The sequence below is a fragment of the Ovis canadensis genome, chromosome 19 (genome assembly GCF_042477335.2).
Source record: "Ovis canadensis isolate MfBH-ARS-UI-01 breed Bighorn chromosome 19, ARS-UI_OviCan_v2, whole genome shotgun sequence".
NCBI lineage: Eukaryota > Metazoa > Chordata > Mammalia > Artiodactyla > Bovidae > Ovis > Ovis canadensis.
In genome coordinates, this window is record NC_091263.1 from 66,873,549 (window position 1) to 66,896,103 (window position 22,555).

The window sequence follows — 22,555 nt, forward strand, 5'->3', positions numbered from 1 at the left end:
GTCTTCCCTTGGACGAGCTCTGCCATCACTCACACCTTCCTGGTGCCTGAAGTGCAGCACTGGGTTAGATCTTGCTCAGCTCAGAGCGGCTCCTGCCAGGAGCCACATCAAGTCACAGGGCAGTTACAAGGTGGGGGGGGGGGACTTGGCACCAGCTCTAGACGCTCCTTGTGTAACCAGGTAAGAGTGTGGAAGCCAGGGCGGCCTCCCAGGAGCAGCAACGGGCAGACACTGGCCACAGAACAGGTTTGTTTATTTGATAGCAAAGAGCTGAAAAACAGGTCCCACAGAGGAGCGGAGCCTGACCCAAGACCCGCTACCCCAGAGAAGTGCGGGCCGGGCCAGGCAGGGCTGAAGGCAGCAGGAATGAGAGAGACGGGCCCAGGAGACAGTATAGTGAGGACCAGGCGGGCACACCCAGTCAGGTCTTGTTGAGCGTCCAGAGCGGGTCCAGGAGGCTGAGGGGGTCATCGGTGGGCCGCGCAGCCCGCAGCCCCTGCCCGTTGTGGGCCTGCAGGAAGTCCTGCTTGCTCATGCGCTGCTTACCCCGCAGGGAGCCGTCCAGGGAGAAGGCCTCAGGCGTGAGGGAGGCCAGCAGCTCCAAGGAGGAGGAGGGCGGCCCCAGGATAGGGGCCTCAGGGACCGGCTGCTCCTCCTCAGGCTGGGGGGCCTCGGGCACGGGGGAAGAAAGGGGGGGTGGAGAGGAGGGGGGGAGTTGGGTGGACTCTGGGAGGCTGGGGGGCGGCGGGCCGGGGGGCTCCACAGGGCCTGGCAGGCTGGCCACCGGGGAGTCCACGCCCCCAGGAGGCCGGATGCTGAGCTTGGCGATCGTGGCCTGGATGGAGCTGATGGGCACGTCCCCGCCAAGGACCAGGTCCTGGGAGTCCTGAGGAAGGTGATTCTGGGGAGACACGAGTGGGTGAAGAGGGCGCACAAGGTGCTCAGAGACCCCAGGAGGGGCCCCACTCACCTTCTGGGCAACGCCGGTGCCGGCTGTGGGCTTGCTGGGAGGGGGCATGCCGTGGCGCTGCAGCACCTGCTCCACGTGTCTCACCACCGCCTCGTGGCAGAACTTGAGGTGCAGCTGCGGGGGCGCGCGGGCTGGTGAGCTGGGGCCGTGCCCCGGGGCAGGGCGCATGCCCGCCCACTGAGCCTCACCTTCTCCTGCAGCATGTGCTTCCTCTGCTGCCGCATGCGCCGCACCAGCTGGGGCAGCCGGGGGATCCCGCTTCCAGCCTCCACCTCCTGCACAGCCGCGTAGAGCAGTGCGAAGGCCCCCGTGCGGCCCACTCCCGAGCTGCGGCCGGAAGACGGGGTCAGGCTGGCCCCCAGGCCCCCGAGGAGCCCCAGGAGCTGCCCACACCTACCTGCAGTGGACGACGATGGGCGTGTGCAGCGGGCGCTGATGCAGGTAGTGGGCATGCACCTCCTGAATAAAGCGCAGCAGGTGGCTGGGGCTGTCGGGCAGGCCTCTGCCGGAGGGATGAGGGGGTCTCTGAGCCAGACCTGGTCTGAGCCCACATCACCCCTCCCACCACCACCAGGGCAGCAGACGCACAACTCAGGCCACGTCGGGAAATGCAGGTGCACGAGGGAGCGCTTGAGGCTCTGGTCACGGAACTGCAGGCTCAGCACCCGCTCCACGTGCGTCTCAGTGGTGCGGACGCTGCTCAGGGCCAGGCTCAGGGCCCCGTGCACCATGGGCTGGCCCCGCTCAGTGGGAAAGTAGCGAGCCACCTTTTGCTGAGGCACAAACAGGTAGTTAGGGCTAGTGTCCCAGGGTCCCTACTGGGCGCCTACCCAGCCCCTCCCTCACCTTCTCCATCTCGGCCTCTGACACAAGCATGACGATGACCGACACTTTCTGCTCATGCACCATGAGCCAGAAGTCGGCTGCTGTGCCAGGTAGGGGGGCTTGGGTGGCCACCAGGGGCGGGCAGTAGGGTGAGAGCCCCTCCACGCGGCTGGCATTGATGTAGTCGTCCTTGCCGGAGCGCAGCACCACGCGGTTGCTGTCGTAGGGCATGACGTCCTGGTGCCGGTTCTTGAGCGAGTAGCAGCGGGCAATGGCGATGGAGCGGCCCCGGGCATCGAGCTCCTGTGCGTCTTGCAGCTCCCGCCACACCGTGTCCAGGGCCCCCGTGGCTTCCAGCTGGCCGCGGAAGGCCTCCAGCTCCTGCCGCAACTGCTGCAGCCTCTCGGGGCGCTCATAGGGGTCCCGCTCGATCAGCCGCAGGGCCTGTGGCCGCCGGCCCTCAGCCGCATCCACCTTTGTGGGCTGCAGCAGGGGCTGCCCACCCCCAGGAGGCTGAGGGCCTCCGTGCTGGCTCTCGGGGCTGGAGGACAGCAGGTCAGCAGCGGCGCTGCCTCGGCGCAGACAGGAGGGCGGCTCTGCCGCAGGGGGCCGTGGAGGCACGGGGCCCGGTCCTGGGGAAGGGGCGGGTGAAGGCACCAGGTGGGGAGTAGGGGCCGGCTGGATGGCAGGCGGGGGGCCTCGAATGGAGAGAGGGGCCGCCTGCGGGCCCAGGGGTCTGGGGGCAGGGGCAGGACCATAGGCCAGGGTGGGGTGGGGAGGCTGAGGTGGCCCCGCGCTGGGGAAAGGCAGAGCCCCAGAGTGGGGGGGCAGAGGGTCCTGAGAGGGCCCGGGGTACAGCTGGGTGTGCAGGGCGGGTGATGGCTGCCCCAGGACCCCAGGCTGAGGGGCAAACGGGTAGGGTGCCTGGGCGGGCATCAGGCCTGGAGCCTGGGGCGGGAAGACATGTGGGTGCTGGAGTGGAAGAGGCTGTGGGGGAGGCTGGGGTGCCATCCTTGGGGCTGGAAAGCCTGCAGGCACCCCGGGAGGGAAGTGGTGCTGCGTGGGGGGCGCTGTGAGGGGCTGCTTGGGCCCCATCGGGTAGGTGTAGGGCAGGGGCAGCGGCTGTGGTGGGGGGCCCGGGAAGCAGGCCTGGGGAGGGGCCGGGGCAGGGTTTGGCCGCGGGGCTGCGTGGCTGGAGATGGGGGCCTGGACACTATCCACGGTGGTGGTGGCTGGCCGAACCCCCACGGCCAACTTCTCGTGGCCTGAGAAGTGGGGAGGGGGCGCTGAGGGGAGGCCAGCGAGCGGAGGGGGTGGCCCCACCGCGCCATAGGGGCTGCTCACCATGCCATGCTGGGGTGAAGACCGGGGCACAAGGCCCAGCTCCGGGGCGTAGGCGGGGGCCGTGTAGAGAGCCGGTCCAGGGGCCACGGCCACCCCTGGGTGCCCCGGGGGCTGGGGGGCCCTGGGCTGCAGCATCTGGGTGGGGCCTGCATAGGTACCAGGCGGTAAGGCGCCAGAGAGGTAGTGGGGTCCTGGGCCTGCAGAGCTGGGGAAGGGGCTAGGAGGGAAGTGGAGTGGGGTGGCGGCCCCCAGGAAGGGTTCGGGGGGCAGACTGCGCAGCTCCTCAGGAAGGTCCCCAGCCTCCATCGCCTCGCCCTCCTCCCTGCGGGGCAGCAGCGGCTTTGGTGCTGTGGGCCGTGGCGGGGGCTTCTTCTTGAGCTCCCTGTTGGGTAAGCGAAGGAGAAGGGGAGTCAGAGCCCCCTCAGCCCGGCCTGGCTCTGCAGCTGTGCCCGGGGTGTCCCCACACTCACCTGTCCAGGAGTTGCTGGCGCGTCGCCTCTCGGGCCTGGCAGGCAGACTGTGCGCGCTCCAGGAGAGCAGCCACCTTGCTCTCCAGGTCTGCGTAGAAGTCCTTCCCCTCCTGGGACTTCTTCATCAGGTCTTCGTAGGCCTCATAGGAGGCCACCAGGCTCTGCAGCGTGGAGTTCCACCTGGCGGGCAGAGAGCGAGAGGTGAGCCGCTGCAGCCCGGCTCCGGGAGGCGGGCCCAGGGCTGGATACTGACTTCTGATCCAGGTCGCTGAGCACGCGCCGCACAGCCGCATACTGCACATTGGCCTCAGTCAGGGCCCGGAGGACGTTGTCCTGGGCGGCCAGGTTCTGCTCCAGGTACACCCGCAGCTGGTCGTACTTCTTCAGCTGCTCCTCAAACAGCTTCTGCGGGGGCGTGGGGAAGACGGGCGCTCAGGGCCTTGCCGCTGAGGCAGGGTGCCGAGAGCCAACCCGCTGCCCGCACCCAGCCCACCTTCATCTCCGAGTGGTCGGCTGTCACCAGCGCCGCCGTGATGTCGTCCTTCTGGATGAGCTCTCGCAGCTGCTGCTCCAGGGACACACGCTGGTCCCGCATCTCCTGCACCTTGCCCAGGATGCGCTTCAGGTTCTGCAGGACCGCCCTGTCCTCTGGGAGCAGCGGCAGCGGTGAGGCCACAGCCCCCAACCCACCCCAGACCGCCCCGTGGGGGTAGGAGGGCTCACCTGGGCTGAGGGCTGGCGAGGGCAGGGCGGCCCGCACCTGGTCCAGGGGGCCGCTGAGCAGCCGCAGGTTACCGACGTGCAAGTTCATGGCGCGGTGCAGCTCGCTGTTGGTGAAGGAGGCCTTCTCGTGGACCTCCATGTACTTGGCCCACTCTCGCCTCACCTCTGCCAGCTCAGCCTTGGACACGGCCGTGCTGGCCGCCGCCGGGCCCACTGCCTCCTGCAGCTTCTGTTCCAGCACCTCGTCCTCCTCCAGGAGGTCCCTGATGTCCTTCAGGGAGGCCTCCACGTCCGTGAACACCCCTGAGAGCACTGCGGGCGGGCACGGGGGTGCTGGTTCACAGCTGCGGGTGGGTGTTGTGCCGGGGGAGGTGGGAACCTCTGTCCCAGCCTAACAGGGGACAGCAGGTGACCTCCACCTGCTCCATACTCACCCTGCATGGACTGGACGAGGTTCCTGACAGTGTCGGGGCGGACGCTGAGAGCCGCGCACTTCTCCATGAGCTGGGGTGGGATGTGGTTGTAGGCATCGAGGTTGTCCACTGTCTCAGGATCCAGCTGCAGTGAATCCATGAACTGGCTATGGGGCAACAGGACCAGGTGGGTGTGGGCTCAACCCCTCACATAGAAGGAGCGCCCCCCACCCCGCAAATGAAGCAACGTCCAAGGGCCTAGAAGCACAAAACCTGCCCTGGGCACTGCTGGAAACACACACGAGGCCCTGGCCAGAGAGGCTGAGCCAGGAGCCTGCTGTTCCGTGGCCATTCACCACCCCCTCCCTCCCTCCACCGCAGACTGCACTAGAGGATCCCACCCCCACCCCCAACCCCCCGCCTTGGCTCTGCACTCACTCCAGGACCTCGTTCTTGTCCTCAATCTTGGCCATCATCTCCCGGAGCAGCTTGGCCTTCTCCTCACTGCAGGAAGGGGACAGACCAATTTGTTGGCAGCCCATGTCTCTTGAGATACCCCAACTTGGGCTAACAGGGTTGTCTGTCCACTCACCTATATAGTGATGAGGCTTCATGCGCTGCCATTGGTACAAGTTTGGCAAAGATGTCAGGGCCCGTAACAGCAGGGTCTGTGGGGTTCACCGGCAAAGGCTTCACCAAGGGGGCACCTGGGAGGGAGAGGCAGAGAGTCCTGGAGACCAGGCCCACCCAACCTTGACTGCCTCTGTTGTGCAGCATCTTCGCCCCCTAGCCCATCCCAGGCTCCTTTCAGCTTCAGACCTTTCACAGGCTGAAGGGTGTCCAGTGCTGGGACAGCCTCGTGGTAGATGAAATCATTGTCCTTCTTGGCAGAATTGTACCTGGCATGGGAGGGGGGCAGTCTTGAGTGGTCAGCAGGGACCCAGGACCTCGCCCCTGCCATGTGGGCCCCTGCTCTCTGGCCCTGGTGGCTGCCTCCCAACGATGCAGGCAGAGAAGGAACCAGAGCCCCTCGAGGCCCAGAGACTCACTTTCCCCCAATGACGTCCATGGCGAAGCGCAGCGCGTCCTGCACAGTGTCGGGCTGGCCCTGTGGGGAGGAGCGGAGCTTAGTACAACCACGGCCGGCGCCAGGACCCCCTTGGCCTGGCCAGGCTCTCCCCCATCATTACCTTGGCCAGCTTGATGGCTTCGTTGAGCTTGTCCAGGGCACTCTGGAAGTACGCGACCTGCAGGGGCCAGCAGAGCCTGGTCCAGCCTTCCGTGTAGACCCTGCTGCTCCTGCCTCCCCTGTCTGACCAGCAGGTAGCCCAGACGAGACAGGAGGCTGAGCAGCCACCACACGCCAGCCAGCCCACAGCACCAAGGTTAGTGTCTGCTTGCGGCTCTGCCCACAGTGCACACCTCCAGGCAGCCACTCAGAGGGGAGCCTGCCACGCCTGTCCCCTGGGACGGCAGGGACCCAGGGTGAAAGAGGGGACCACCCCCCCGCTGGGGATCCAACGGGGCTGGAACAGCCTGAGTGCCCTCCTGGCCCCGGCTCACTCACCTGCTCCCCGAACTTCTGCTGCTCCTCCGCCTGCTTCCCCATGTGCAGCTGGACGGAAGACACAGCCCTGCTTACCGGGGGGGACACCTCGGCGCCGGCCCGCCCCACCCCCACACCCGCAGCGCCCTCACGTGAGCCACGGCCGCAAAGTAGTAGATCTTCATCTGGACCAGCTTCTTCCAGTCCTTCTGGATCCGGCCCAGCAGCGAGGCAGTGTCGGGGTTCTCCAGGGCGCGGCATGCCTCTTTGTAGTAATCCACCACCTGGGGGCCGGGATGGGCTCTGTCGGGGACTGGGAGGAGGCCAGGCCCGGCCCCAGTCCCTGGAGGGCCACGTTCCCCAGGCCTACCTGTGCGCTGATGCGCGCCACCAGGAAGCTCTTCCTGTTGTCCAGCATGGACTTCTCCAGGAGGCACTCCTGTGCCTGGCCCTGGAACGGTGGGTACAGAGGCCCTCCTTCCTCACCGGGACAGACCGCGCTCACCCCTCTCCACCCAGCCTCCCCTCCAAGCAGCTCCTGACCCACCTGGGGCTCAGAGGGTCGCAGCCCAGGCCCCGGCTTGTCCCTCCCTGACCTGTGTGCCACCATCCAGCCCCAGCGAGGGTGGCTCCTCACCAGCATGAGGTTGGCGTTGAGAGTGAGGATCTGCCGGCTCATGTCCACGCTGTAGGCCTGGGGGAAGTGCTCCCTGAGGTAGGAGAAGGCGCCGGCCGCACACTGGAAGTGGGTGCAGGAGACCTTCATGCCCTGGGGGAGAGGGGCTGTCAGAGGCGGGGCCTCTCCAGGGTGGGCTTCACTCTGGAGCTGACAGCACTCAGCACACCGCCCTGCTTCCTCACCTCCTCAGACACCCGCTTGTCCATGGCCCCCAGCATGGAGTGCAGCGCCCCTGGGGAAGCAAGGAACACGGGTCAGGGCTCAGCTGTGGCTACTGCCCACGTCGGCGCCCAGGCAGAGGCGGGGGGTGTGGGAAGCCAGTGGATCTGGGGGGATGGAGCTCCAGCTCTGCGCCAGGCAGGAACGGGGGTAGGGAAGGGGTCCTCATAGGACTCCGCTCCGCAGGCTGAGGCTGCACCAGCAGGGTTGATGGCAAGGCCAGCCTAGGCCAGCCTTGGTCTCCCGCCAGAAGCAAACCTGAGCCACCAGGGGTTCGAGGGGATATGGGGTGTCCAGACAACGGGGGAGGCCACCTCTGTGCCCGGAGCACACAACAGCAGCTCCAAGAGCAGGCAGCCTAGCAGAGCCTCCCACCAGGGGGGCTCCCTGCAGCCCAGGAGGCAGGCAGAGCTGCGGGAAGGCAGGATAGGGCCAGGATCCAGGTGTCTTCTGCTGCAAGGGGCAGGGCCAGGAGCAAGGGGGCCCTGGGGCAGGGGAGGCAGCTCACCAAGGTTGTAGAGAATGCAGGCCTGCTCGTACTTGATGTCCTCGTGGGCCACAGACTTCCCGGAGAAGATCTCAGTCCTGGGGACAGGCCACCACAGTTGTGAGGGGGAAGCTGGTGAAGCGAGCCTCCTCCCAGTGCAGGGCGGGAGGGAAGGAGGACTGGGGAAACCCCCCAAGCAGCTCCCCGTCCTCTACAGCAAGGAAACGGGGAGGGGAGGGGGGCACCCTCCAGGCTTCCCCGGCTCTGCCCGCCCGCGCTCACCAGGTGACAGAAACAGCGGCCTCCTGACCCGAGCCCATGGGGACCCGACTCTGCAGGTAGTGGAGCTGGCCCAGGTACTTGCGGAGGACACTGCAGCCCTCGAAGTCACGTGGGACACGGACGGCGTTCTGCGGGAGGGTGAGAGGAGGCTGACTGTCATTTGGAGCGGAAGACACGCCTGTGTGCCCACAAATGCCCAGATGGACACGTTGGAGCTGGTGGACTGTGCAGTGTAAGAAGCCAAAGGAAGCCCACAGCCACCTGCAGTCCCTGCACAACCAGCCCGCCGGCCAGACGCTTCCACCAGATCGGCTCCACTTTTCCACAAAACATGCAGTAAAATTTTTATTGTACTTAATGTTTGACCCATATCTCTATATCTAAAAATAGGAGATACAATAGCCGTGAAAACTGAAGACAAGGCTCTCTACTGACATGCCAACATGTCCATAACACATTTACTATTGGGGAGAAAAAAATCATCTAGCAGATGAGCAACATCATCTCACTGTTGAAAATAATACAGAAATAGATCCATCTAGTTATACAAAGTGAAAAAAATCTAGACAGTTCCATACCAAAGAGATAAGTGATCCCTGGATAAACTCTGTACATATATACAGGGACATCTTTGATTATATTATATTGGTAAGTAAAGTCTCCCCTCAAATGTTAGAACACTAATAAAATATAAAAAATCAGGTTGCTATTCACCTAAAGCAACACTGCAAATCAATCCACTGTACGTATATATAAACTTTTTACACAAAGAAATAGACGAAGAAAGGCCTGCAGTATTGCCCTCGAGCCTCGGTGACCTGCGTTGCTGTCACATCCTCACTGAGCAGGCTTGGGTCCCAGGCCTGAGGGCGCTGGGCAGTCTAGGGCAGCCAGTGAGCCTTCCTTGCATCTGTACTGCCTGGTTGACCCCAAACTCTAGATCCAGGCTGGCCCTCCCATAGCTACTGCAAGCCTACAGCACCCCAAAACTGGTGGGCATTCTGGGGTTCAAGAGCTGTGAAAAGTCAACCCTTTCTTCATATCTCCTCGTGGGGTTCCCACTTCAGCCTCCTTCCTTAAAGTCCATCCACAGACCTTTGGCGGCACCCCCAGCAAAGCACCTTTCTGCGGTTACGCTGACTGGTGGGTGAAGGGTGAGGAAGCAGTAGTGAGACGCAAGCCCTTGCGTATTCTCTGTGCACTCTGCACTCTAATTACAACCCAGGAACCCAACTCTCTCCTGAGGCTCTGATTGCTCCAGAGACTAAAGCTGGGTCTGAAGAAATGCTGCCATCTTATGGCCGTTTCTGGTAACAACAACTGGAAAACCTGTGCTTAAGAACGCATAATAGTCACAAGGCCTATGAGACTCAAAAAGACACCTATGCTCTAGAAATAGCGGTAGGTAAGAATTTGTTAGCAATGGCTTTCAAAAGCCAATTTCCAAAGTAAATCTTACTCATCCTTAGAAAGTAAAAACGCACATAAAAATACCTTTACCACTCCTAATTCTTAAAGAGAAGTGCAAATCAAAATGACGATGAGATATCATCTCTCAGTACTCAGCCCAAAGTCTACAAACAGTAAATGCTAGAGAAGCCGTGGAGAAAAGGGAACCATCCTACACGGCGGCTCGGCTATGGGAATGTAAACTGCTAAGAGCTGCCATGGAGAAGGCTACAGTTGCAGGTTCACAAACGGAGACAAGCGACCAGCCCGTGTGGCAATCCATTCCTAGGAGTGATGCAGAGAACACCATCCTTCAAAAGACACGTGCACCCAACGCTCACTGGGACACTGTCTACAACAGGTGAGGATGCAAGCGTCCAAAGCCTATAGCCACACACCAGCTGACACAACGCTGGCTGTGTGCACACAGTGGACGAGCAGCCACAGAAAAGAATGCAGAAGTGTCCCGGGCAGCAACCTGGATGGATCTGGAGATGACAACCCCAGGTCAGTCAGATATGGAGAGAAGAATATTCTATAACATCACACATAAAGAACTGGATACAGATGAACTTGCCAAACACCTACTCTTGACTTATTAAACAAATTTAGAGTCATAGAAGGACAGTTGGAGAAGATGGAGATATAAAACACTTTGAATAAGATATACATAATTATACATATATAAACTATGCATGCTTTATACTATATATAAAGTGTATACTATGTATACATAGAACATTAATATGCTTATCTATAAGATGAACAAAAAGGTCCAACTGAATAGTACATGGAAATCTGCTCACCACTCTATGATGTATATGAAAATAGAATGGGAAAAAGAATTGCCATATGCATATGTGAATCATGTTCCTTGTATCTCAAGTACATACACAATTGTAAATGAACTCAAAGAGAGAATAAAACTGCATTAAAACAAAAAAACCTGAAACAACCGCCTGCTCTATTCCCATGAGGCCTCTGTAACCTATACTGGGTCACACGTCACCCACCCAGGCAGGCTAGCGTTCCCGGGTGGGAGCGCACTGGGCATGAGGCAGTGGGAAGTGTATGCCAGAAACAGAGCAGCCCCTTTGGTGGAGAGCCTGGTCCACTCTGGGCAGATCCGCATGGGGGAGCCTATTCCAGAATTTGTAATAACAGTGCACGAAAAAAATAATCCAGGGGAAGAAAAAACATACATGTATCGCACTACATCAACCAACCACAGCGCAGGAAAAATAAACATGAAAAGTATTCTCTATGCACTGATATGTTTGAAATGAAATTTAAAATAAAAGACCAAAATGACAGAGTGTAAAAATACTGGACAAACATGCAGCACAGCTTTACAATGTAGTGATAGCCCCTGCCCACCCGCGAAAAAAAAAATTAACTTGGGCCACTGGAATCACCATACAGAGACCATACACCACGTCACAAAGTGGACGAAGAAACAAACAGAAAGGGACCCATCACAGGATAAGCACAAGATGTGGCGTCTCAGAACTGGTAACAGGACCTACGTGACAGAACGCAGACAGACGGATAGGAAACGGGTATATTAAAGGGTAAGACACAGGTACAACCCTCAAGTAGGGAAAATACATTATCCGAAAGACTCATGCTACAGCAACGGGCAACCTATCCCACACTGCGGAGTCACAACGTACAAAGGCAGTGAACGAGCTGCATATACCCAGCTACCTTATTTAGGTACACTCCACCAATAAAAAGTATGTTAAAAATATTCTATGCATTGATCAGCTCCAAATGAAACATCAAGTAAAGAACTAAGTAACAAAAAGAGTCTCCTACAAGGCCTTCAGGCCTCAGTGACAAGGTCTGGCTGTTGCATGCCTGGGTCTGGGCAGCCCTGGAATCAAGGCGGGACTGCATGGCTGACGGGGAGCTGGAGAGGACAAGTCAGCCAGTGAGCCTCCCATCTGCCCCTGGAGGGCCTGAACCCTTTGGATGGGACCACCATCTGCAGATCCAGCTGGGCCCTCAAGTACTTAAACCAAGCAGGCACTCCCAAAGGACCGTGGAACCTCTGAGCTGAAAGAGGGCCTCCAGGTCGCCTCCTTGTGCTGGGCATCCCGCCTGCAGCCTGAGACTCGGACCACCCAGGAACGACAGCACCTAACGGCACCTTGATTCCACGGGGGGGATGTGTTTTGAGGGTGAAAGGCGAGGGGAAAGGGACCACAGCCCTTCAGTGTTTTTCTGGGACGTCCCCGTCTATTTGACAGCCCAGGAGCAGGACTTTCCTTAAGGCTTTCTGCTGGAGTAACCAGTCGGGCAGGAAAGGTGCTGCCATCTTGTGGCCGTTCCTGGTAATAGCAGCTTGAAGACCTGTGCTTGTGTCTGCTGGGATTGTCAATGACATGTGCCCTCCAGAAATGTCCTGAGGTGGGTAATCGAAACAGAATTCAAAAAGGGGCCCACTTTCCAGAGCTCCTACTCATGGGGTACAAATTGGACTCAGGCTCTTTTAAAGGAAAGCCAAGGAACACAGCCTCCGCATGGCTAATCAGCAGGGAAATTCACATGAAAAGTACAAGGTACCACCTTCTCCTGCTCAGAATGGACATCAACAAAAAGACTATTGACCAAAACCAGGAGAGAGCAAGGAGAAAACGGAAGGCCCCAAAGATATGGGGAGAAATGGAAACTGGCAGCAGGCACTATGAAAACCCAGAAGAAGGGTCCCTAAGGGCGGAGACTGACAGCCGTTTGCATGATCCGGCAGGCCCACGTGAGGCTGGATATCAAGGGGACAACCCCTGATCAAAAACACTCACAGATGGTGTCCTTTCCTGAAGCAATAGAATAACTGAAACATGGGCAGAAGCAAAATTTCCAAGCACAAGGGCCTGGAAAAAAAAAAATTAGTACAGCCTTACAGTGTAATAATATCAGCCTGAACACCCCCTCCCCAAAAAAATGAAAGTGGGCCATTGGTAACGTCATACACAGATCAAGACGCAATGTTACAAAGCACACTAAGAAAGACAGAGAAAGGAGCCCATCACAGCACAACCACAAGAAGTGATGCCTGAAAACTGATACACGGGAACTACGTGACGAAAGGCACGCAGATTTTCTCACATAAAAAATGAACTGATTTTACCAGAGGCAGACAAAGAGGAAACGAGGAATAAGTTCAAAGGGTAAGACACAGTTACACACACTCAGCTAGGGAAAAGAGATCGTCAGGAAACAGTCTCATGCTACAGCAACGGGCAACCTGTTCCACACTCTGGAATATAACGTACAAAGGCAATGAGTAGAAAGTAAACAACAGGCGCATGTATCTGGCTACCTCAGTTACGTACACTTGGCACCCCACCCCAGTACTCTTGCCTGGAAAATCCCATGGATGGAGGAGCCTGGTAGGGTGCAGTCCATGGGGTCACTAAGAGTCGGACACGACTGAGGGACTTCACTTTGACGTTTCACTTTCATGCATTGGAGAAGGAAATGGCAACCCACTCCAGCGTTCTTGCCTGGAGAATCCCAGGGACGGGGGAGCCTGGTGGGCTGCCGTCTGTGGGGTCGCACAGAGTCGGACACGACTGAAGTGACTTAGTAGTAACCAATAATAAATATGACGTCAAAAATACTCTATGCACTGATCAGCTCCAAATGAAATAGCAAATAAAAAAGAACTAAATGACAAAAGAGAGTCTACTACAAGGCCTTCAAGCCTAGGTGACAAGGTGTGGCTGTCGCATGCCTGGGGCTGGGCAGCCTTGGGATCAAGGCAGGACTGCATGGCTGGCCCGGGGAGCTGGGGACTACAAGTCAGCCAGTGAGCCCCCGATCTGCCCCTGGAGGGCCTGAACCCTCAGCATGGGACCACCATCTGCAGATTCAGCTAGGCCCTCAAGCACTCAAACCAAGCCAGGCACTCCCAAAGGATGGTGGAAGCTCTTAGCTCAAAGAACACCTCCAGGGCGCCTCTTTGTGCTGAACATCCCATCTCCAGCCTCCATCCTGACACTCGGCCCACTCATGAACAACAACACCTAAGCATCTTGATTCCAGGGGGTGGGACGTGTCTGAAGGGTTAAAGGTGAGGAGAAAGAAGCAAGGGACCCCAGCCCTTCAGTGTTTTTTGGGACATCCCCCTCTATTTGACAGCCCAGGAGCAGGACTTTCTCCAAGGCCCCGGTTGCCAGAGTCACCAGTTGGGCAGGAAAAGTGCTGCCTTCTTGTGGCCGTTTCCCGTAACAGCAGCTTGAAACCCGGTGCTCTGGAACACACTCAAGACGCATTTTCAAGGCTTGCTGGGCTCTCAATGACACGTGCCCTCCAGAAATGTCCTGGGGTGGGTAATCAAAACAGAATTCAAAAAGGGGCCCACCTTCCAGAGCTCCTGTTCACCAGGTACAAATTGGTCTGGGACTCTTCTAAATGACAGCTGAGGAACACTGCCTCTGCATCGCTAATCAGCGGGAAAATTCACATGAAAGCTACAATGGGGTATCTCCTGCCCAGCTCAGAATGGACATCAACAAAAAGACTGCTGACAGAGCAGGGAGAAAACGGAAGGCCCCAAAGATGTGGGGAGGAACGGAAACTGGCGGCAGGCACTATGAAGACCCGGAAGGAGGGTCCCTAAGGGTGGAGCTTGACAGCCGTTTACATGGTCCAGCAGGTCCACATGAGGCTGGATATCACGGGGACAACCCCTGATCAAAAACACCCACGGATGGTGTCCTTTCCTGAAGCAATAGAATAACTGAGACATGGGCAGAAGCAAAACTCCCAAGCACAGGGGCCTGCAGGAACAGCACATGCAGCGGGGCTTTACAGTGTACTAAGATCAGCCCCGCCCAGAATGAAGCGGCGCCACTGGCGACACAGACTCACACACACGCTACAGAGCGCCTAAGACGAGAAGGGATCCATCCAGACAACCACGAGCAGCGACGTCTGAAAGCTGACACCCACGAGCTTTCTGGGACTTTCTCCAAGGCCAAAGGTAGCCAATTGTCACTCATAGAAAACAAGCTTATTTTACCAGAGGTATACCTAGAGGAAACGAGGGATATATTCAAAGGATAAGACACACACTCAACTAAGGAAAACAGACCATTGGAAGATACCTATGCTACACCGTAGCGCAACCTACTGTGCACTCTGTAATCATAACTTACAAAGGCAAATTGTGGGTCGGGAAAAAGGTCATTTATTGAAATAAGCCAGTCCCATTCAGCTAGTCAAACATCAATCCAGGAGATCAAACCAGTGAATCCGATTGGAAATCAACCCTGAATATTCACTGGAAATAGTGTTGCTGACACTGAATCTAAAAATTTGGCCATGTGATGCAAAGAGCCGACTCATTGCAAATACTCTGATGCTGGGAAAGACTGAGGGCAGAAAGAGGACTCAGAGAGCATGAGATGGCTCAATGGTATTATCGACTCAATGGACATGAGTTTGAGCACCCTTCAGGAGACAGGGAAGGACTTGGAAGCCTGGCATGATGCAATCCATGCGGTCCCAAAGACTTGGATACGACTGAGCAATGACAAGTTTATATATTTTCCATCATTATTCTGCTTTTACAGAGGAAAAATGACTGAATTTAAGTAAGAACAGTTTTTTCTCCCAATCAAACCAATTCTGTTCACACCTGTGTAAAAACACTGTCCTCCTACCTGTCTGAGCAACTCCAGTTTCTTCAGTTCCTCATTGTAGGCTTCTGGATTCTCCCCATAATTCTTCAGGACAAACTAGAGAGAGAGGGGGGGAAGGCTGTGAACCAGGCACAGAGCATCGTTCCCTGCTCCCGCTTCTGCCCTCGGAGTCCTCAGCAAGCACCAGCCATGGCTCTGCCAGCATCTCCTCTCCTGCCCCACTGGGAACTCGGCCTCTGTAGCAAGGCAGCACCGAGACACTTTCTGGGGCAGCCTCCTTTTTTGAGCAAAATGGAAAATACACCTGCACAACCTGGCTGGAATCCCCTGGCTGGCCCTCGCCATGCTGCTGTCCTCCCCACCAAACCCAGAACTGGGCCAGCTCAGGAAGTCGGGGAACTCAGTCAGCTGAAGTGGGATCCTACTGAGCATTCGTAAACGGGCCCCGAGTTCAAGCCTCCCTTGTGTCTGGGGCCCCGCAGGGGCCCAGGATCACCATCGTAATCCCAACCCACCAACCAATGTCTGGAAGAGTCACAGGAGAGTGGGCGTGCAAAGCCTTCCCCACCAGCCCGCCCTCCTCGGGAAAGGGTTCCACAGAAATAAGCGTCCTCCTTGGTGAGGAAAGGCCTGCGGCGGTGTGATGGGAATGATCCAGGGGAAGGGAGGAGGGGAGGTCACTCCGCACATCAGAGGCGGGGCTGGCACGCCCGCCCACAGCAGGGCTGACTCTCGTGGATGGTGGGCACACCCACCAGCCTGGAGGCGGGGCCTGGACCACCAAGACAACACACACATCGCGGCAGCTCCGCCACTCCTGCTGGGGGACCTGGCGTCTGGGTCAGCAGTCTCAGGGCCCAGGTCCGTCACCCCACATGCACTAAGGGCACCAGCCCCCAAGGCTCCTTAAGGCCCAGCCAAGGTCTGTGAGGCAGAGAAGGGCGGGGGTGGCCTGCTCTCTCCAGCGGCGGCCCACCCGTCTCCTGGGCCCCTCCCCAGGGGCTGTGACACGTGGCCACGTGGTGGGGAACCTGGGAGGCCATGGGACTGCGTTAGCTGCCTGGCAGGGAAGCGAGAGGAGGGACAGGCAGAGGGAAGCAAGTCCTGAGCTTCCTTCAGCTCCATCTGGCCGCAGCTCCAAATCTCTGAGCCCGACCCGCTTCCACTGGCTTTACCTCCTGCCAGTTCGCTATCCCCCTCCACCTCTGGCCCGGACTCCCCACCCCGTCAAACCCACCCCTCATCCGATGGTCAAATTCGTCTAATGTGACTCCAGTGTTACTCTTGGCTTTATATCCTTCTGAAACACACGCACTCCTGGGGGAAAAAACAATAAAGCCCAGCTTGCTTTGCTCAGGACAGTGAGATTATGGAGAAAGAGCTGTAATCTAAAGGAAAAAAAAAAGTACTCTGAGAAGAATGTGCACAACAGTGCTTCCCCAAACCTCCAGGACCAAATCTAATCTTCAGAGCAGAGTTCACGGTCCTTCACAGGCAGCTCCCAGTAGCCGTCAGCTCCCAGGGACACCCAGCCAACAGTACTCTGGAATGACCGCTCTCGGCTCTCAACGCTTGTCCACATGTTGCCCCCACCACCTTCTCTGCTAAGACTCAGCTAAAATATCACTTCCCGTAGCATCAGCTGCTGCTCTCCCCCACGTTCAGAAAGTGCCTCCATCAGACTGGGCGCCTCCCAGCAGGGACATGTCAGCGACCACCCCCACCTCAAACGACAAGTCTGTCGGGAATGGCAGGGGCCTGATTTGATGTGTTCGATCCTCAGCAAACGGCTGCCTTTACAGGAAATGCACAGGATGGATGAGCACACTAAATAAGACCACAGGAGGCACTCAGAAAAACTGGGACGGTGTGACAATTCACCCAACACTTACCTCAGCCTCTGTGAAAGACAAGTACCATTAAGGGGGCTAGAGGGGAGCAGACTATTGTAGATTAAAAGAGATTAAAGAAAAAAAAGAACAACTACCCTTCGAGAACCGTGATTGGATCTGAGTTTGGAAAAAAACAGTTATAAAGGATGTCTGGGGATAACAGGTGAAATTTAAATATAAAACATAGTAGAAAATGCTTGTGGATTTTCTAAGGTGTGATGAAAACAGTATAGTTATACACGAGAAAATCCTCTTAGGACCTGCTGATACGGGTACAACTTACTTTCAAAGGTCCATGGGTGTGTGTGTCTGTGTGTGTTTACAGAGAGAGAACACAAATACGGTGCAATGTAACTATTACCATCGTCGTCATTTAGTTGCTAAGTCAAGTCCAACTCTTTTGCATGACCTCATGGACTGCAGCCCACCAGGCTCCCCTGGACACGGGATTTTTCAGGCAAGAATACTGGAGTGGGTTGCCACTTCCTTCTCCAGGGATCAAACTCGCTCCTCCTGCATTGGCAGGCGGATTCTCTACCACTGAACCACCAGAGAAGCCCAACTCTCAAAATTAAGTAGAGGGAATTTGGGCGAGCACTGCCTTATTCTTTCAACTTTTCTGTACGTCTGAAATCTGGAAAATGAATGTCTTAAGAGCTGCTGAGGGAAATCTTGGGTGGTCTAGCGGTTAGGACTTGGCACTCTCACTGCTGTGGCCCAGGTTCAAGCCCTGATCAGGGAGCTGAGATCTCACAGGCCAAGCGATGCGGCCAAAAAAAAATGAGGTGCTGAGCTAAATGATACCTAAAAAGACACTTTCCTTACGTCATCATTTCTTAGCCTCTTGTTGGATCCTTTGAGAACATAAAAGCCACGAAACAATCTCCCCACCAATGTCCATCTATGCATAAACATAAGGATCTGCCAACATGTTCAGGGGGTTTACAGACACGCTGAAGCCCATTTATGGGCTCTTGGTTTACAATCCTTGCTGTGATCTAGCCAATCCCTCACCCCGCCTGTCCCCCAATTCACAGACATAAAATGTGACCTGAGCTATAGGGTAAAACTTGACTATCTAAATAGGAACATGTTCTTTCTCCGATTAACTCCCTTCTCATAGGAGGCTTCTGTTTGCTCAACCCGAGGCGACAGTGAAAGTGGAGCCCAGAGGCCCTGTGGGACAGAGGCCGAAGGGATCTGAGTGACATCTGAGAGTCCCAGAAACAAGGCTTCAGCTGCCACCGCTGGGAACACCTGCCCTGCGGTCACGCAGTGGTGACGGGGTGAGAGATGATGCCTCTGATCGCAGCAAACTGTCCCCGAAGGAGGCTGTCCACCTGTCTTATTCCTCCTCCAAGATCTGCAGCAAACACAGAGCTCCTGCCCACGGGCCAGACACTTGCCAAGTGCCCAGTAAGTCACTCAGCCCTAATAACAACCCAAAGAGGTAGACAGCGTTGTCGCCCCCATTTTACAGCTGAGGAAACTGAGGCAAGGGAGGTAAGACACTCGCCAAGGTCACAGCACTAACCACCAACAGAGCACCAACTGGAAACCCGGGGTTTGGGCTCCAGAGCCCATATTCTTGACCACACATCAGACCAATCCATTTCTATTTTTTAAACACAGTTCTCATAAAACACCAAAAAAAAGGGAAGTGAAAACAAATCTCCGGCCACAAGGTGAGTCAATGGAGCAGAGGTGATTTTTTAATCTCTGACAAAACCCTCTGTGGCTTGATCACTCACTCCCCCTACTACACAGAGGTGAGAGGCGGCTGAAGGTTCGAGAGTAAAGGACAGAGACCTTCTCTCAGACAGTGTCCCTATGGCACAGACTTCCGCAGAGCGAGAAACAAGGTCTGGTCAGGACATGAGTGTCGCCACAGAGCCTGAGAAGGCAGGCCCTGCAGCAGGCAGAGCCTGGACCTCGGCAACACGGATTAGGAGTAAGATACTAGAAGATGCCGCCAGGACCCCAGCACACCTACACAAACGCCAGCCAGTTTGGGGCTGAGAGGGCCAGGGGCCCTCCCGAGCCCAACCAGGCTTTGGAGAAGCTGGGCTTCTTTTTTCCTGAGCAAACAATGAGACCTGTGAACAGTGTCATGCTGAAAGCATGTCCAGGGTTCAGAGCCACTGGGAGGAAAAAGCAGGGAAAGAAGTTATAAGTTACAAATACACAGGCTGGAAAGACTTTTTCCAAAGACAAACACCAAAACAGAGGAAGTCCTGGCTGTGACCCTAGGTTGCTGTGAGACCAAGGCTTGGTTCTACACCTGTAATATGGTGTTCATAGTAGCTGCTTTTGAATTGTGGTGAAGACTCTTGTGAGTCCCCTGGACAGCAAGAAGATCAAACCAGTCAATCCTGAATATTCATTGCAAGGACTGATGCTGAAGCTCCAATACTTTGGCCACTTGATATGAAGGGTCGACTCGCTGGAAAAGACCCTGATCCTGGGAAAGACTGAGGGCAGGAGGAAAAGGGGCGACAGGAAGAGAAGGCTGGATGGCATCACCGACTCAATGGACATGAGTTTGAGCAAGTTCTGGGAGATGGCGAAGGACAGGGAAGCCTGGCGTGCTGCAGTCCATGGGGTTGAAAAGAGCTGAACAAGACTTACCTACTGAGCAACAATTACCCGCTCTAACTCACAGAGCTGTCATAGGACTTGAGCTATTTCCTAAACAGAGAAAGAGGATGCTAAGCTGAAAGTGTTGTTTACGATATGCCAAGGCCTGTACTGGGGACTCAAATGCATTAACTCTTTTTTTTCTAAGTATATTTTGTTTTTCTCTTTTTATTTATTTTATTTTTGGCTGCATTAGGTCTTTGCTGCTGTGCTCCGGCTTTTTGTAACTGCTCTGCTATAATGCGTAGGCTTCTCATTGTGGCGGCGTCTCCTGTCGCAGAGCACAGGCTCTGGGCCCAGGGCTTCAATAGTTGCGCCACGTGGGCCCTAGAGCCCAGGCTCAGTAGCTGTGGCACACGGGCTTAGCTGTCCCAAAGCATGTAGAATCTTCCTGCACCACGGATCAGACCCATGTCCCCTGCATTGGCAGGCAGATTCTTAACCAGTGGACCACCAGCAAAGTCCCTGCGTTAACTCTTGATGCTCATAAGCTTATAAGCATAGTATTAGTTCTGTTACAGGTGAGAAAAATGAGGCCCAGATTAGTGAGGTAATCATCTGTAACAGCTGACGTCACTCAGCTATTAAGTCGAAAAGGTGGGACCTAAACCAAAGCTGGCCTGATTCCAGTGTCTATTTCTGTGACATTACTCTGCCCTTTTACCAAGAAACCAATGGCCCAGAATTCTGTAGGCAGATGAAAGTGAAAGTCACTCAGTCATGTCCAACTCTTTGTGACCCCACGGACTATACAGTCCCTGGAATTCTCCAGCCCAGAATACTGGAGCGGGTAGCTTTTCCCCTCGCCAGGGGATCTTCCCAATCCAGGGATCGAACCCAGGTCTCCCACATTGCAGGGGGATTCTTTACCAGCTGAGCAACCAGGGGTAGATGAGATCACCAGATCCTGGCATTCTTTTGCAGTAGAAAAATGGAAACCAGAGATCAGCAATGGCAGTTCTAGAACTCTGAGCCAAACTTCCCAGGGTAAAGATTTTGTTTCACTTTCTCTGGTACTAACATGGTCTCATTCCTCTGTGCATTCTTTCCCCGCCCCCATGGATGATGGGAGTGTTTAGCTTCTGTTCTTAATTTGATATACATCTTGGAATTAAAACAGTAGATGGAAAGGAGACCAAACTTTGGGAAAGAAGTAAAATTCTGGAACTTTAGATCAATTAACCTAATTTCTCGGATGTCTCCATTGGTCCACTGGGGCCTGGGGTTTGATTCCTGGTCAGGGAACTAAGATCCCATAAGCTGGGAAGCTCAGCCAATTTTTTTTTTTAATCTAATTTTCTGGTTTTACAAATGAGGAAAAAGATGCCCAAAGAGATTAAATGATGGACTCAAAGGAATACAAACTGTTAGTGTGTGAAGGAAGGCAGCGGCAGTGTGAACCGAGAAAGGGAGAGCTTCTTGGAAAACTTCTTCCCCGACCCATTTTCTTTCTTCTATTTTTTTTCTTCTCCACCACCTTACTCATTGGGGCTCCGTCAATATTCAGGCAGCAGCCACATTGCCTCCTGGTTGTTCCTTTTCACTTCTGCTCTGTCCTTCAACGGTACCAGACAGTCCTTCCCAAGGCAGATGTCTCACAGGGTACCTGATGCCCAGTCGACACACCTGGTCCTGCTTTGTACCAGCCACACCTGATCTCCCCACAGCGATCCCTTGCCTCCCTCAAAGCCAAAACTGCCTGTCTCTTCCATCCAAATGAAGAGTAAACAAAGGACTGCTAGGGTCGCTCTGGAAGCTACAATGCTATTTATCCCCTCTGCGCAGTCGCGAAAGCAGTAACGCTCCCCTAAAAGTTGGATCTTTCGGTCCAAAGGGGCTCCAGATTACGGTTCTTCTTCTGAGACCAGACAGAATTGCACCAAGTGTTAGAGCGACTCCAACCGCAGAGGTCAGGCTGGCCGGGGCCTTAAAACACATCCTGAGCCATCCTCGGCGTCCGTCCCAGTCCGGTCGTAGACGGACAGCACAACGAAGGCCAGGCACAGCCTTTCCACCCTGACGGTTACGGAGGGCCACCCACCGATTCTCCCAGGGCGGTGCTGGCGTGGATGAGGGGAGGAGCAGACCTAGGTTCAAAGCGTCACACCGAGGAAGTGAGGTGCCTCGGCGGGGATCGCGGAGGGCCGGGGGACGGAATCGGAAAGCAGGTTCCGATCAGACAGCGGGGGCTACCCGGGGCTGGTGGGGTCGGGGGGAGGGGACGGAGACGCTCTTCGAGCGCGCAGGGGTCAGACAAGGTGCGATGGGGGTGCGCCAGGCGAAGGAAAGCCAGTGGAGGCCCCTCCTGGCCTCACCCGCCCCTGCGACAGGGCCTGGGGAGATGATAGACGCGCAGGGGGCGTCACGCGCCGGCGGACGGAGAGACGCGGGAGGAAAGGGGAGGGGGCGGGGAGGAGGAGCGGCCCTCACCTTCTTTACGGCTGGCTGAAAGTGGAAGTCACCGGCCTCTTTCAGGTCCAGCCAGATCATGGGCATGCGGGGCACGGCCTCCATGGCCTCAGGCACCCGCCGGCCTCCCGGCCGCCCCCCAAGCTTTCGCAGCTGCAGGCTCAGCCACGCACCCCGCCCCTCCACGCCGGAAGTCACTTGTCACGCGGGGATGAAAAAAATGCCCCTACTGCCTGCTGGGAGAGGCTGTCCCCTCCCGTGTAGGCTTTTGCGCATGCTCATTTCCCGTTGCGCATGCTCAGTTTCTTGCACGCGGGCACGTGTAGAGGGCAAACCTCCAGCCCGAGGCGAAAGGGTTTCTGGGAGTCGTAGTCTATCTGCATCTAATTGCTAAGCAGGGAGGTAACTGGTTTCTTCTTCTTGGGCAAAGTAGACCGCAGGCACCTGGCTCGGGCTCCAGGCTCTCCCCACTCAGGGGAAGGACATTAGAGAACGTAGCCATAGACTTGTAGACCCTAAGTAGTGTCGAGGGCCTTGGTAGATGGGGTCAGATGCTCTG

The 22,555-nt window shown here is 56.2% G+C and overlaps 1 protein-coding gene across 4 annotated transcripts; it reads right to left on the bottom strand.

Annotated features, from left to right (window-relative positions):
* Window positions 1-236: 236 nt before the first annotated feature.
* Window positions 237-22,190, bottom strand: PTPN23 (protein tyrosine phosphatase non-receptor type 23). Of its 4 annotated transcripts, XM_069561605.1 has the most exons (25): window positions 22,018-22,190; window positions 15,080-15,154; window positions 7,959-8,086; window positions 7,698-7,774; window positions 7,153-7,202; window positions 6,929-7,060; window positions 6,662-6,742; window positions 6,444-6,575; window positions 6,313-6,360; window positions 5,936-5,992; window positions 5,795-5,853; window positions 5,565-5,644; window positions 5,338-5,452; window positions 5,184-5,249; window positions 4,767-4,912; window positions 4,333-4,644; window positions 4,103-4,257; window positions 3,863-4,014; window positions 3,610-3,789; window positions 1,817-3,521; window positions 1,559-1,743; window positions 1,368-1,472; window positions 1,159-1,297; window positions 971-1,084; window positions 237-901 (listed from the first exon to the last, which is right to left on the bottom strand). In XM_069561605.1, exons 1-25 carry the CDS (start codon window positions 22,099-22,101, stop codon window positions 422-424), a joined length of 4,857 nt encoding a protein of 1,618 aa, XP_069417706.1. In that variant the 5' UTR covers window positions 22,102-22,190; the 3' UTR covers window positions 237-421. The 4 variants fall into 4 exon arrangements, with proteins under 4 accessions (XP_069417706.1, XP_069417705.1, XP_069417704.1 ...); XM_069561604.1 differs by having other exon boundaries at window positions 237-1,084; XM_069561603.1 differs by having other exon boundaries at window positions 6,662-7,060.
* Between the last annotated feature and the right edge of the window lie 365 nt (window positions 22,191-22,555).